Source organism: Corvus moneduloides, chromosome 2 (assembly GCF_009650955.1).
Source record: "Corvus moneduloides isolate bCorMon1 chromosome 2, bCorMon1.pri, whole genome shotgun sequence".
In the NCBI taxonomy this organism is placed as follows: domain Eukaryota; kingdom Metazoa; phylum Chordata; class Aves; order Passeriformes; family Corvidae; genus Corvus; species Corvus moneduloides.
In genome coordinates this window covers 83,192,699-83,208,446 of record NC_045477.1, presented here as the reverse complement: position 1 = coordinate 83,208,446, position 15,748 = coordinate 83,192,699, and the positions used below count along the sequence as shown (strand labels likewise).

Below are 15,748 nucleotides of genomic sequence, written 5' to 3'. Positions count from 1 at the left end.
TTATATATATGTTTATGGCTTGTTTCTTAGGTCAGTGTGAATTTTCTAAATCAGAATTAAAACAGACTTCAGCCTTAAATATTAAACATTGTTACAGACTTTAAAGGACTAATAGGTTCTTTGCAAAATTATCTTAGCAATTTTATAGATACCCAAGTTTTCCATTTTACCCTCACACATCTGCTATACGCCACTTAAAATGTTCATAATTGCTTTTCACGTGCCAGGTCTGAAAGTAAATTTGTGGTCAAATAGCAGAGAAGAAAGCCCAAGAAAGGGCTTTTTCTTGCCAACAGGAGACCTCCAACATCTGCACAATTCTATGAATGGAAGACTCCGGTTTTGCCTTTGCACACAGGCAGGTACATCAAGGTATCAAAGGCTAAATGCTTCTTCCAGCACTAGCATCATCTGATGCAAGTTGTGCTCACAGATAGGCTGTCAAAGAGATTTCAGTCTTCTGCTGAAAGTGTGGTCCCCATTAGCAGCTTGTGGTTCACAGAGGAAGGGCAGGTAGTAACAATATGCTACCAAATAAGACACCAGGTAAAAGGAGAAGTGCGAAATACATAATACGTATTCTATAATACAAACCACATGTAAGGAAATTAATTCCCTCTTTTTGGGAACTTATTAAACAGTATCTAAATTACTGTAGCAAATTTTAAACCCCCCTCCAACACATGACAGGTGCTAATATATGAATTCAGTGGCAGGCCACCAAGGTGGTTGGAGCTGGAGCACTCGCTCCATGAGGAGAGGCTGAAGGAGCTCAGCTTTTTCAGCCTGGAGGAGAGATGGCTTTGGGGGCACCTAGGAGCAGTGTGCCAGGCTCTGTGACGAAGCTGTCAAGAGGACAAAGCTGGGCTATTCCCAAGTGTGCATTGCAGCAGGAGAGACAGCAGACTAGGGAGGGTCAAAGTGCATGTCAGGAAAAAATCTTTCAGCATGAGGACAGTCCAGTACTGAAACAGGCTTACCAGGGAGGCTGTGCCATCTCTGTCTTGGGAGGTTTTCAAGACCAACCGGATAAAGCCCTAAGCAAGCTGGTGTGATCTCATCTCTGAGCCTGGTTTCAGCAGACCAGTCAGACCAGATGGCCCCCTGAGGTCCCTTCCAACTGGAAAATTGTTCTATCGAGAATTATTTTCCAGAGGCCATTATATCCATAGAAAAAATGCCACACAAAGTCACATCTGCTGGCAAATGTTGATTTCTTTTGTTTAGATATAGCTGCAACATTTCACTGTTTGCAACTGTCAGTTTTCATTTATGAGATGCTATCACCAACAGCATAATGCTGCCTAGCAACTTATTCCAAGTAATGAAATGTAAGTGGGGAGGAAAAGACAAAATGGGAAGAGTATTATTTGTCAGCACATTTATTCTTAAATTGTTTTGCTTTTCAAATTTTTTCTCATGAAACATCAGCTGACTGTTACCAAAAACTGCAAACACTAAAATTAGGTGCTTAAATTTACTGGAATTGCTAATGCTGGTAATACATGTAAGTAGTGCTGGCAGGACTGCATCTGTAATCCTGAGGCCAGCTCCCTAACTGGCTTATTAGTTTTGGTTGCCAGCATCAAATAGATATAATTTAAAGGAGCCTAATACAATTTATGCCATACACTTTCCTTCAGCTTTCTGGGGTATTTTGCTAAGGGCTTTGTCTTCTGAATCCTATTCCGTATCTTTACCATCTCCAGAAAGTTATAGGCTCACATTATTCCCCATGATCCAGTTTCATTTAAACATAAATTGTACACAACTTTACTATTTTTTTTCTTTGTTCAAGAAGATAAAAATACAGATTGGAACATGTCAACTTGATTTACAGAAACAATTTTCCAAGCATTTCTTTTTTTGTCTAATTGTGGTATCTCTTTCAAAGAGTCATTTAGGCTGGAAAAGACCTCTAAGATAATCTAGCCCAACAAGGGAGAATATTTAATGAATTTATTTCGCTGTGGAGCTCAAGACTGTGCTTTTACATGGCTCATCAGTAACCTGAAAATTAACCAGACCACCCAGCTGATGCCACCAGTGAAGTAGGGCAAAGAGGTGTACCAGTAGTAGAAGCAGCCCTAAGATGTACGAATAGGGGTTCTTACCAAAATAAATAATCTATCCTAGCACTTTAAGAGCATAATGAAAAGCAAAAACAAACCCCCAAACCAACCAACAAAAAAAAAAGCTGAAGCGCAAACTAAAGCCCTACAAAATTGCCGCAGCAAGTGGCGCGTCCGCCCGCGCTGCTGTTGGCAGAGGGGCAGTGCGGGCTTCGTCCCGAGCCGGGCAACGCTCCTGTGTTTCGGGGCTCAGCGAGCTCAGTTCCAAGCCGCTGTGGGGGTGTTTTGCGTGACGGGACTGCCGTGGGCATCACCCCCGGCTGCGGGGCCGCTAAGCCACCTCTCTTCCCAGCCGGATTCTTGAGCAAGGCGGGGGTCTATTTGTTCCGAGGCGCCCGTGCGCGGTCGGCACCATCTCCTCCGCACCTGCTTCCTCCCCGCCCGCCCCCGCCGCCGTTGCCGAGAGACTGAGCGCGGCCGCCGCCGGGCGGGCCCCGCCGCCCCGATCCATCGCGGGGAGGGCGGCGTGCGAGGCTGGCACAGCACCGCGACACCCGCACAGCCGCGGGGGCCGCTCCCGACCGCGCCATGAAGGGAGATGCTGGCGGTAGGTCGGAGGCGGCGGACGCGGCTGGCTCTCGGAGCGCGGTGGGGGCCCGCGCCTCCCCGCTCCCCTCCCCGGCCCCTCGGTGCCGGCGGCCGCCGCGGCTGTGCCGGGAACGCTGGCGGCTCCCGGGAAAGGGACGGGCGCGGCGAGAGGCCCGCCTGGCTCCGCGGCAGGGGGAAGGGGCGGCGGCGCCCTCCGCATCGCCCGCCCCGGCCGTCCTTCCCCCGCGGTGGGAGGGGGCGCTCCGGGCCGGCCGCCGTCGGCCTTCCCCCGCGCCCCGCGACCCTCCGCAGCCCTCGTCAGTGAGGCAGAGCGGGCCGTGGGGCGAGCAGGCCTCTTCGGGGGCACTCGTTTCATCGGGTGGTTGTGGATGGGGACGGGGGTCACCGTGGAGAGCTCCCTCCCTGAGGGGAGCGTTCGGCTGGTTCGCATGGGCTGCGGGCTTGGCGTGGTTGGAGGTAGCGATGTACCCAGGCCTGGGCTAAATCTCTTTTACGTGCGGTGTCAGGGGTTCGTTCATCGAGAGAGAGATGCTTAATATTCTTTTGTTGTTGACATCTATTTATTTTAGTACTCCAGTAAAATCAGAGACATATTTCTAGAAAGGATCAAGGTTTCTGATGGCCTTAACGTGCAAACATGGCTTTTAAGTCAGCTATGATTTGGGAGGCTAACCATTATTGCATTCAGGCAAATATTTACACAGAGAAAACACTAACTAATTGCTGTTTGAGTATTTTGTGTTTGTCTTAAGCATCGTCAATTTCCTGATTCATTTCGTTGTCCCCTTTTTGTTTTCATTTCCTTCCCCAGCAGCCCCTTTCCACCTGCCCTCTGAGTGATCAACAGAGAAATGATATATATTAACAATGAACTATGCTCTGCTGCATGAATCACAAAGCCAAAGTTTCTTAACTTCACATTTCTTTGAGTTGGTCTCTCTGGCTGCTAGAAGACTCCAGCGCTCTTCAAGAATATGCATATACCTTTGTAGACTTCTAGGAGCAGTTGGACTTGTTTTCATTTGTTTTCTTTTTTCATTTTACCGTTTGAGCTTAGTAACTTTCAAAACTGTAACAATCAGCATGTCATTTTTGCTTTAGTCTTCTTGTTTGGTGCATCTGTTTTATTTTAATCTGAAATGTGGTCCATCACAGTTCATTCCCATTTAAACTATACCACCTGGAAATATGACTTACTCTGATTTGACTTATTTCCAGCTCTAGGACACTGCTGGTACCATGAGGACTGTATAGGTCTGTATGGCATTCATCCAAACCTAAGTATTGAGTCAAAGACATTTTGCAACTTAAACCTTCACAGTAGGAGATGAATACTATCACACGATGTTGTAGGGGGTAATGGGCTACTGGATCTAGCCCTGGAAGACTTCTACCAATGAGAATGTCTTCTTGAGGCATGAGTAGCTCATGATGAGATAGAACCAATACTTCTGGGGATTTGGGTTTCCTACACACCTGCCTAGGTATTTAAGAGTTCAGTCTGTTACAAATAAGATTTCTGATGTGCTTGTGAATAAACTAGAAGTGCTGCATTCAAAAATTATTTTTACTGTGCTACCGATAGAATGCTTCCATGGTTGGATTTCCCATAGACTTTGAGCATGAAATCTTTTGGAGATAAAGAGCAAAGTCAGCCTAATATGGGTGTTACAAGTTGAATCATATTTTCTTTCCCTTTCAACATTTCTCTGTTCTCCCTTTCATTACCTTCATAGGACCTTTTATTTAAATTGAAGTTTCCTGGATTGGTTAAGTACTGATAAATGCCTTGCTTTGAGAAGTACCAGTCCTAGACTACAGTTGCAAATTGTCTTGGTTCTACTAGGTAATTTCTTTTTCCTTTCTTTATTTTCTACGATATTTTCATCTTTTATCTCTCTCTCTTTTTTTCCCCCCTCCACGGTGAGGATAATCAAGTAGTGAAACAAGTTGCTCAAAAAACCTCCTTTGTTGGAGGTTTTCAAGATCAGACTGGAGTAACCTGAGTAAACTGCAATAGCCTGGGCTGTCACGCTTGAGCACAAGATACGACTGCAGACTTTCTGAGATTATAGAATCATAGAATGGTTTGGGTTAGAAGGAACCTTAAAGATCGTTTAGTTCCAACCCCACTGCTGTGGGCAGGGACACCTTCCACTAGACAAGATTGCTCAAAGCCTCATCCATCATGGCCTTTGAATACTGACAGGGATGGGACATCCACAACTTCTCCGGGAAACCTGTTCCCGTGCCTCACCATCCTCACAGTAAAGAGTTTCTTTCTAGTATTTAATCTAAACTTGCCCTCCTTTATCTTGAGGTCATTCCCCCTTGTCCTGTCACTACATGTCCTTGTGAAAAGTCTCTCCCCAGGGACTGTAGGTACTGGAAAGCTGCTCTAAGGTTGCCGTGGAGCCTTCTCTTCTCCAGGCTGAACAGCTCCAAGTCCCTCAGCCTGTCTTCATAGCGAAGTGCTCCAGCCCATCTCTGTGGCCTCCCTGGACTTGTTCCAACAGATCAATGTCTTTCTTGTGTTGCAGGCCTTGGAGCTGGGCCCCCTGGAGAACTCAGGTGGGGTCTCATGAGAGTAGAGTTGAGGTCCTTCCAACCTGAACTGGCTTATGATTCTGTGAACTCAGTTTTCCTTTTTTTTTTTTTTTACTTCATTCCAAAATAAAGCCTTTGGGTACAGTACCTACAGTACCAGAGGTTATGGCTGCAACTTCTAGGACCTGCCCTGCAGTAAGGGCACATCAATTAATTTGTTTTAAAGGAAAGATAAGAGGATAAAAAAGAAAAAGTACTAATTCTGTTTTCAGGACTTCAAGTTTAAAATCTATAGGCATTAACTTTTTTGCTGGCAATTTCTTAAAGGATAGAAAAGGAAGAATTTGGGAAGGGAAGATGATCTAGAATATTTCAATTTTTTCAATAATTATTTTAGCAAAAATTGTAACAAGTCTAAAAGAATATAATTGCTGTTTATTTTAATTTTTATGTATTTAAGTTGTGAAAAGATGGGTATACAAGGTTCTAGGCACACTAGTATATAATTAATGATACAACAAAATACCAGAAACATTAAAATAATCACTTAAGCAGGCATGCTGCCAGCTGTCTGCCTACAGAGAAGCTCCTTTCCACCCCTGTATCATTCTGGGAAGGATACCCTCATTCCTTCCTTTAAAACCCTGAAAAATTGATCCACAGTACTCAGAGCGTGTTACTGAATGTGGGGTATTACAGAGAGAAGATGGGTTGCTCCCTGAATCCACTCAAACAATGACCTGGTACTGCCTGTCCCCTTACTTTCCCGAAGGAGTAAACACAATTTCCACCTGTACATGGGTTAGGCTGCAAAAGCAAGTTCCAGAACACTGCTCTGTTTTTTTCCAGCATGATTCTTACTAGGGATGTTGCTGCATGTCTTTGTCAGGAATGGGCTCTGACATTTTTTTGTATAGACTACATTGCAGTTGACCTATCTTAGGTCAGCAAATGGTGGGTAGGTGGCCCACAGTCAAAGTGAACTTTCAAAATAAACTAGTTGTTAAACTGTGCTATGTATTCCTAAAGGAAATACATTGCCACTGGTGTTTTCTCTGTAATTACTGTGCATTCAGTGGCCATCAGTAAATTTTAGTGTTTTATCAGCCATTCTGACAGCATAATTGTAGGACTTGGAAAGCTGTCATGTTCACCGGTCATTCCAACAACCAGCCTGTTGGGGAGAGATGGAGGGTGCTCACCAGTCTTGTGCCTTGGTTTCCACTGAAAAGCAAAAGCTGGCTACTTGTACAGGGAACTAGCTGCTTCATGCTTGGATGTGTTCCTGCTTTGGGATACATAGGGACCTGGGACTTTGGAATGTGAGAGGGTACCTTCTTTTTACTACATAAGTTGCTTTGGAGTACCTGTATCTCTGTTTTGTATGTTAAACAGGTGTAGTGGTATGTGACATGGTGTGGTCTAAAAGTATCATTTGAAAATTCATCTTCAGTTGTTCTGGCTTTTTTTTTTTACTCAACCAAATCTCTTAATTAAAAAAATGTGGAAAAGCTAAGCAATTCTATTTAAAATTAAAAAGTTCCATTTGTGGCTGCATCATGGCACCATGTACATGCATGTGTAGTTTCTTCAAAATTGTATATTCCAGATATTAGAAGGGTTATAGTAAAAAGAACAAGATTATGTGACAGTAGCAGTAGACTGTATGTCTGACTCACAAGAGATCTGCCTTTGTATGCAATGAGATATTTGATTCTGCTTGCTGAGTATTATTTTGGCTACATTTGAGAGGAAGAATTTATGTAAGAAATAAATACTGTAAGAGCATTGTCCTTAGTCAATAATAAGGCAAGACACTGGAAGTGCATTGCGAGCAAAGAGCTAAAGTCTGAAGACCTGTCTGTTTTGAGACTAGATATTCTTACATTTGCAGCCTCAAGCAATTGTTAAACCTTTCTCAGCATAATTATGAACCCTAGTCCTGGTATCTTTGGCCTGGGATCCTGTTAGTAAGTACAAGATATCATCAGTTGTTCTTTACTACCTGTATCTAAATTATTTGAAAATGTGAATGTACCTGATTTTTAGAATGTTTCCTTCAGTGTACCTTCGTTGTGAGGAACCAGCTTTGTTTTTAATAAATACTAAAGTTTGGTCAGTTATTAGCGGTATATCATGCTTAAATAAAAAAGAGATCTTTCAGAACATTTCAGAACATTTCATCAGATACAATGATACCACAGAGAGATAAAAAGAACTGAAATAAGTCTTAACTTGAAATTAGTTATGAGTTAATAAAGGTAGCATGTGCCATGTGATTGTATCCACTGGAATTCTGTCTTACTTTAGAAGTAAAATAAATATATCTATACTATTGCGTGTGCAACTTGCTCACGTCAAATTTTTGCTACATGAAAACAAATACTGAAATGCCATTTAGCTGTACAGGGGTGGAAGAATGCGTGGATGGAGGGAGCAGGCAATACATAAATAGCGTCAGTTTGCAAAGAAGGAAAGGAGAAAGCTATTGAGATGAAAGAATGGGAAGTTATATTTTTGCTATAACCATGTAATGCATGCTACAGTTAAGAGCAATCAGTTTCTTTAAGGTAGCCTGTACTTTGGGGCTTTTTTAATGTGTAGTATGGAAATGGGGTTTTGTCATCATGCTGTATCTTATGGGTATTCACATCATCTTTCTGTCACCCATTTTAGCTCTCACATTTGTAATTATTGTCTTGAAGTGTATGTGCCACTTTCTGTGTCCCTGGTCTGGGAAATGTTGGAAGAGGAGTTGACATTTTCAAAGGAGAATTGAAGAGAGTGCTAGTAGGTGGTCTGCCTTGGGAGGACCTTCAGGCAGTACTCATATGATCTCAGGTGACAAAGTCAATAGGCAGCAGGAGAAAAGTATGTTGGAAGCCAGGCATTGCTGATTCCAAGGATTTGTCTGATTTTTGAACTCTTTCCATAAGTTGTAGGTAGGAATATCTGCTTTATTTTCCTGTTTATATTTCTGTGAAGTCATTTTTCAGCTGCCTTTTTTATCAGCCAGAGCCTTTATAAGCATGTTTTCCTGACTTTGTGATAGAGATCTTTTGAGCAGATTATGCTATATACAGTGAGCTTGCTTTATAAACGAGACTCAGATTTCTCAGCTTTTGATGTTGTGGAGGATAAGCTACTTTTTAAAATTTGTATTTTGATTTTTTTAGGAACTGCGTATTTCCATCAGAAGGAGTGTCTTGCTCTTAGTGGGAATATTGCAAACTGGTTTATACCTTCTTCAGATCATTTTTTCCCAAGTGCACAATGGGTCTTATGTTCACCCCAACCATTGTGCTGGCATGCTTTCATTTCAGCAGAAGCTGCAAATTTAGTGGGTGGGGGTGGTTTAGAAAGTGTAGAGGTTGCAGAACATGCCTGCAAATTCAGAGATAGAAAGGAAGAGAAAAGGCTGGCCTAATGGATCTGGAGGGGCTCAGAGTATGAGTAATTTTCTGTTTAGTTTTATTCCTTTTAATTTGCCTTTGCTTCTAAAAATAAGAGAAATTTAAAAGCAAAGACATTACGTTGCTCCCTGAAAAGGTTCACCTGCAATGTGAATTTTCATTGCTACTATAAAGAAAGTACTCCAAAGAAATATGAAGTGGTTGTAGCCCCAAAACTCCATTATATTTTCCTGTCTGAAAGCCCTGCACCCAGTATGTCTTAAAAGCACAGCAGCTAGAACTACATCCTAGGGAATGTATTAAGCCTTTCACATTAATAACAGGTTGTGATCAAAGAAAGAGCTAATGACGTGTGTCGGAATCAATGCGGGAGCTGCAGGAGTGGATTTGTATCAGGGTTAGGGAGGACTGCATCCCCCCCTTTAGCACAGCTTGGTGCGCCGCTCACTGCGTGTCACATGCTGCAAGGAGTTCGTGCATAGCTCCCCTTCTCTTCATCCTCCAGCTGGTTCTTCCCTGAAGAAACAAGTGCAAAAGGAATTAGTAGTCCAAGGGTTAAAATTCTGTACATAAATACCAGAGTCCCAAAACTGCAGCACACGGAAAAGCGTGTGTATTCCCTGGTAAACTAAAAGTAGTGAGAACAACAAAAAAAGTTGCATAAAAGCTTGAAAGCAACTATGCTGTATTTTGAATAATCTTGCTGAAGACCATTTCCAGAATATTATTGGCTTGTCATCTTCATTCTGAATTTTTTGTGTGCATTTCTGGTCATTTCAAGTAGAGAAGTAAACAAGCTGATTCTTATATTCCATAACATTTCCTCCCTTCCATTTGGTTTATATACATGGAGATTTGTTTATTCAAGGCTTCCTCTTAAAAATAAGAATTCTAATCTCTTCAGTCACAACACTGATTAGCTCAGTTGATCAGAGCATGGTGCTAGTAATGCCAAGGTTGTGGGTTTGATATCCATATGAGCCATTCACTTAAGAGTTGGGCTTGATGGTCCTTCTGGGTCCCTCAGAATATTCTGTGATTTCTGTGATCTAAGTATGTGAACTGAATCCGTTATGGACATTTATTATGAACATCTAAAGTTCATGTTATTTTCTGTGCCTGGACCAGTCAAAAAATTACTTGAACAAACAAACAAAGAGGAACTGGGTAAAAGGATAAGTGGGAATTTCATTAGAAGGATATGGCTAATCTTCCTACACATCAGATATATAAATAGGCAATTCTCAGAAAAGCATAAAAACAACAGTCTTTCTAAAAGAGCATTGATAATAATTTGCTTTCTTCCCCAAATGGACATAGTATTTTATTTAGACCACCATTTATTAAAAAAAAAAATTAGTAGTGCCTAAAAAAAAAATCAGTGTTTCAAATCCTGAACTTTTTCTCATAATTATTGATTGTGCTTATCTTACTAATTCTGTTTATTTCTACATCTTTTCTTAAAAGCTTACTAGGAGGACAGTAATAGCAATTACCAGAACTAGTAAACATAAAATTATTATTTTGTTAATTCACTGATTTGCTTTTAAGTAACAGTTTCCCAAAGAACATACTTAAAATAAACATTTTAGGCAGTGGATTTTTTTCCTAAGGGTTTGGGAAATGCAGTTCCCAGGGCATTGCAGTAACTTCTTATCACTATGCTAAATGTAAGATTTTAAGGTTTCATGACCTCAGAAAGCACACCAGCATCTCTGAGACTTGAAGCATTTCTGGTTGTGCTTAAGTAGAGAAAAAAGGTCAATACATTAGGCTGAGAAATTGTTACGATCCGGTTTAAACCCAGGAAAGCAAAGCAAGCTAAGTTTCTGAGCATAAGCCGGAAGGAACTTAGAAGGTTCAAAATATTCCCAGAAGCGAGATTAAAACCAAACGAGGTTAGATGTTGGTGCCAAAAGATGGATGTATTTTATTTAATAGTAAAAGAGGCAAAGAGAAGGGAAGAGAAAAGAAAGAGAGAAAGAAATGGAAAAAAGAAGTGTGCGTGGGGGGTGGGGGAACAGGGAGACATGACAGGGGTTAGGTGGAAGCAATCACCCATCCGAGGGTCCCAATGATGTCTCGTTGCTCCCCTCCATCTGGTCTGCTGGTGGTGAGGGTCCCCCATCGCTGCCGTGGCCACGCCGCCACACCCCACCACAGCACACACCAGAGAGTGCAGAATCCCGTGGATTAATAGACACTGTGGGCCAGGTGGGAACGCCCACGTGTCTCCCCTTGCAGGGGCCGGCTTGACACTGTCCCTTGCAACACTGAGGCTCTGTTGCATCATCTCTGGTGTTCTGGTGCAGGGTCTGGGGACTCCTTTGAGGGGGGCCCCTGTGATGGGCCATGTCACCCCCTTCTGCTGTGGATAAGCTTCACCCCCTGGTGAGGACCCCTCAGCTGGGCTCCTCTGCACAGTGGAGGATGGGCAGTCACTGCACCTCTGACCAGAGGCTTTTCCCAGATACCCAAAGCCTCTCCTCCCTCCACCCTTTGGTGCGAGGGTCTGTGGGAGCCTGGCAGCTGATAGCCCTGGGGCTGTGGTCTCCACCTTGGAGGTGTTAAGCCTGTGCTCAGTGAATGTCCCCAGCCCTGAGTTGTTACTTTATCTTATCTTCATCAGTGAGCAGCAGTGTAAGGCCTCAGTCAGGGCCCCCATTCAGGGTGCCATAGTCTTCTTTGCAGCTTTTGTAATACAGTTTTAAAAGTCCTTCAAGAAAATGTTTAAGTCATAAATTATAGTATTTCAGTCTCTGACAGAAATAAATAAGAGAAAGTGGAAAAAGAATGCTAAAGAGAAGGAAGAAGTCAATTCAGTTAGAAGACAGAATTGAGAGCATGAAGCTTGAGCATGAACGTGAGAGCATACAATCTCTGTGAATACTGTTTCAGTCTTCATTTGTTAGAGAAGGGTTATTAATATATAATATCCATTTCCAGTATTTGCATGTTTTTAGTGACAGCTTACCAGTTTCACTTGTACTAAGGTTGCTGTGAATGACCACTTAAAATGAATATAGGTGTCAGAAATTGTCCCTTATTTTGTGCCTTTATATGATTTCTGTTTGTTTTAAAAAATCAGTTATTGCATAATGTCAGCTCCTCCAGCTGGGCACATTAGTACAAGACCTCAGCCCTGTTACTGTGTGGTTTGTACAAAGACCAGTGGTTCAGACTTGGTTTTACAGAGACAGGAACTGACCTCTTGAATCTGAAAGAGAATACAGAGGAGGGGTAGACTTTGAGGGATTTGGAATAAGATTAAGGGTTTACGTTTGCCATAAAAGCTAAAAGAAGAGACAGACAAGGATGCATGCATAGTGTTTGGACATGAAGCAGCAGCCCATGGGATTGAAAAGGCCAGCTGAGACCAAGCACATGGGCACTTCTGCAGTCCTGAGACCACTGTTGCCTCCAGCTAATCGAGGACAGTGTTTCCTCCATGCATTCACGTTGCAGTTGTCATTGTGATACTTGAGGCTGTAATGACCAGGGCTTGTAGTGACAGGACAAAGGAGCAACAGATTTAAACTGGAAAAGGGAAGATTTACATTGGACATAAGGAAGAAATTCTTAACAATGAAGGTGGTGAGACACAAGAACAGACTGTTCAGAGAAGTTGTGGTTGCCCTATCATTGAAAAGTGTATGGGACTTTCACCTGATCTAGTGAAAGATGTCCCTGCCCATGGCAGGGGAGTTGAATTAAATATTTTCAAAGGTTTCTTTGAATTCAAAGCGTTCTATGATTCTTATACTTGTTTTGATACACTTTTGTTTGTCACAAGGCAGTGTCACCTGCGAACAGCACTTGGTCCAGACTAAAGGTCCAGAACAAGGTCTCAAGATCTTGCTTTCTTCCTCCCTCTCACTTGGCTGAAAAAAAAATCTCTAAGGAGTTGTATTTCATGAACAATAGAATTGTACTTCACGGGCAGACAGCTACTTCCCAGGAGAGTGTATCTTCCTCATCTGTTTGGATTTGTTTAGACTCTGGGATCCATGAATTGTGTCTGTGGGAAAGTCAATACTAAGATCTAACTCACCTTTCTGCTCTCTTGGTGTGTCCCCTAGTTGTGGCTCACATGGCTGAGCATACAGAAGGCTCAGTCACTGCCCCCCATGCAGGAATATCCAGACTCAGCCTGACCTTGTGAAAGTGACACATTTTCCTCCGTCCTTCCATGTGCCAACACATGCCCCACAGGCAGACAGCTGTCTGGCTGTTGGATAAATAATTGTTAACATTAAAAAAAAGTATTAGAAAAATGTGTTAATAGTAGTATATAGCAAAAAGGCTCTTCTGATTTCAGTAAATAACATCTACTGGCTGCTTAACATCACCTGTTTGCCTTTGGCATGTTGGGATTTATCTTAGCCTAGTGTAATAAATGGAAATGTCACCATTTCATTAAATGGCTCCAGGTCAAATCCATCCAATGATTACTCAGTGTTGAAGTTCATAGCAATAGCATTCTTTGCATATTGGAACAAATTTTCTGTCAGCATTGCTAAGTTTCTGGTAATTGTCTGTGTTGCATACCTTTGTATAATTTTTTTGTAAACTAACAAGAGTCATGTCAGTGATTTATATATAGTAAAATCAATATCCTATTAGTAAGTACAAAAGTATGCATGAAAACAAAATGCTCTGGGTTATTTATAAAACAATTCAAAATGCATCGTAAAACTGTTTAAGTGAATTAATGTTTTCTGGGTTTTTTTTCACCAAGGAGGTTTCATGATTATAGATAAGAGAAGTTAACTTCAGGATGCTCAAAAGGAAACAGAGTTCAAGGGTGGAAGCCCAGCCAGTTACAGATTTTGGTCCCGATGAATCCTTGTCAGACAATGCAGATATTCTATGGATTAACAAACCAGTAGGTATCTCTTTATGTAATTGCTATTTTAAGTTAAATGTAACTTGTATTGTTGAAATATGACTTCCACAAAAAATTCTGAATTAGGTACTAGTCAGAAACAAATTTTGGATTATAGTTGCTAGTGTACCAGTTAATTTTTTGAAAAATGTCAAAGACTAAATAAAATTGTTTCTTTAGGCTGTTGCAAAATTATGGGATGATTAAGCAGTGTGTTCCCACCAGTCCATCTGATTGATTCATTTAAAACAGCCATCCTTTCAATGTCTCCTGTTCCTAAAATGTTTGTTGAAATTAAAAGTTCATAAAATGAGCTTTTGAAAAGGATGTTAAAAGGAGCTTTTCATTGTTCAAGTGGTAGACAGCAGTAAGCACTTTTGACTTTCAAATATCTCCTTTTACAATATCTATGAATGTAAAAGTGTATTTTGGTTGTTAATTTTGAAGTACAGCTCTCGTTTTTCTGGTGTCATTTAACCTAAAACCTGCCCCGAGAAAAGAAGAGGTGTAAAAGTGTCTGGCAACTTGAAACTGGGGAAAGTTACATTAGGAGTGGAGTTATTAATAGACTGTACAGTATAAAGAAAATGTCTTTACCATGTAAATATAGTTATGATTATTGAATTTATTTATATATGAATAATAATTATTATTTATTAATGCAGTGAGCATGCATCCAGGATTCCTATATTGTGAATGATTTCTGGTTTTGTAGAGAAGGCATTTTCATATTTCTCTTACTGTATAAATTTTTTACTTTTTAATAGCAGAAAGTAAAATATGCTGAAATAATACCTGTTGTTAGCATTGCACTCATTTAAGGGAACCATCATCTCATTTGCAGTAAGGATGCCAGATGCCCTCAGCTTTGCTGCTGAGTTTTAACACCTAAAACTATTTAGCATGAATTAATATATGGATGTTGTCTTGTAAATGATTTAAGTAGATTGTTTATATTGGCTGCTGTAATAAACTCAAAATGTCATTGCAGAAATATTTGATGGGTTATTTGCCTACATTTCTCATCACAAAATGCACAAGGAATTTATTTTATGGAATAATTTTTTTCTTGTCATGCTGATGGACTAGTTGTATATTGCTTAGTGTTTGTAGTACTGACAATTTACTGTGGAAGAGAATGGGGTTTATATCAGCCACACTTTAATACCTACGTTAATTTTTTCAGTTGAAACAAGGTTCAAAACAAAGTGGATGTTAAAGGGACATTAGAGATCATTCATCAGGTGGCTTCTGCTTCCAAATTATTAATCTGGGCTCAGAGTATGCAAATGATAGAGCTATTCAATTTGGATCAAATATCATTGTAGTTAAGTGAGTGAACAGTGAATATTAAATTCGGTGGCTGTTCTTAAGACTTCTGGATATCAAAAGGTCTGAGATACACTGTAAATGAGTGTAGAATTTTTCCCCAGACGAACAATTTTGATAAATATACTTCAGTGGTTTTTGTTTAAAGATTTTTTTTCTTGCTGAAGTATCTTTTCCTTTTTGTTTTGATAAGTACAACTTTACCAACTATGATTCATTATATTTGTCTAGCTTCAAGATGTTTCAATGATTTTTTGATTTAAAATAAAAAAATCCAACCCTAAACCTCTGTATTGATATGTTGTGCTTTTTTGTTACACCTCCCTCTCTGACTGGCAGTAAGGAGTGGGACTGAGTCCTAAGTAGTAATAGAAATGAACTGTTCTCCTATAGCAACAAAACTTGATTGGAACAAAAATGAATCCTGAAAGAAGTAGCTGTCTGTGACATAGTCTCTTTTATATTTATTCTTTTTATATTATTATTTTCATAACTGGAAGGATGGTTTTAATCCTGTGCCTCTCACTTAGTTTTTTGAATTGTGAATTTATTTTAAAATAATTTCTTCTAAGTGTTGAGCTAAAATTTTCCACAGATATTTTATTTAATCTATCCACCCAATTTATAACTTCAACTAATTCTACTTATTGTCTGCCCATAAATGTGATGACTTGTCATTTGAAAAGAAATTGAATTACAAATGCCACAAAATAGAAATTATGGAATCCTAGTTCTCAGTTTCGTGGCTCTTAATTCTTGGTTTCTGAATTATACAACCTCACAAATTAACTAATAAAATTATATATGGGTCTATATATGTATAAGTAATTTAGGAGTGCTTGTTTTTGGTTGAAGATCTTTTGTATGTGGATCGTGATGTAAAAGGACACAGA

At 40.6% G+C, this 15,748-nt stretch overlaps 1 protein-coding gene across 5 annotated transcripts in view; it reads left to right on the top strand.

Moving 5' to 3' along the window:
• Nucleotides 1-2,268: 2,268 nt before the first annotated feature.
• NALCN (sodium leak channel, non-selective) overlaps nucleotides 2,269-15,748 on the top strand; it is a 241,574-nt gene continuing 228,094 nt past the window's right edge. For 3 of the 5 annotated variants that reach the window (XM_032100136.1, XM_032100135.1, XM_032100131.1), the window contains exons 1-2: nucleotides 2,269-2,679; nucleotides 13,380-13,526. In XM_032100136.1, the coding sequence (XP_031956027.1) occupies nucleotides 13,419-13,526 (108 nt within the window). In that variant the 5' untranslated portion in view covers nucleotides 2,269-2,679; nucleotides 13,380-13,418. Of the gene's footprint in view, nucleotides 2,680-3,037; nucleotides 3,138-4,417; nucleotides 4,528-13,379; nucleotides 13,527-15,748 lie in introns of those variants that run through there. The other 2 variants (XM_032100132.1, XM_032100134.1) reach the window with 2 other exon arrangements.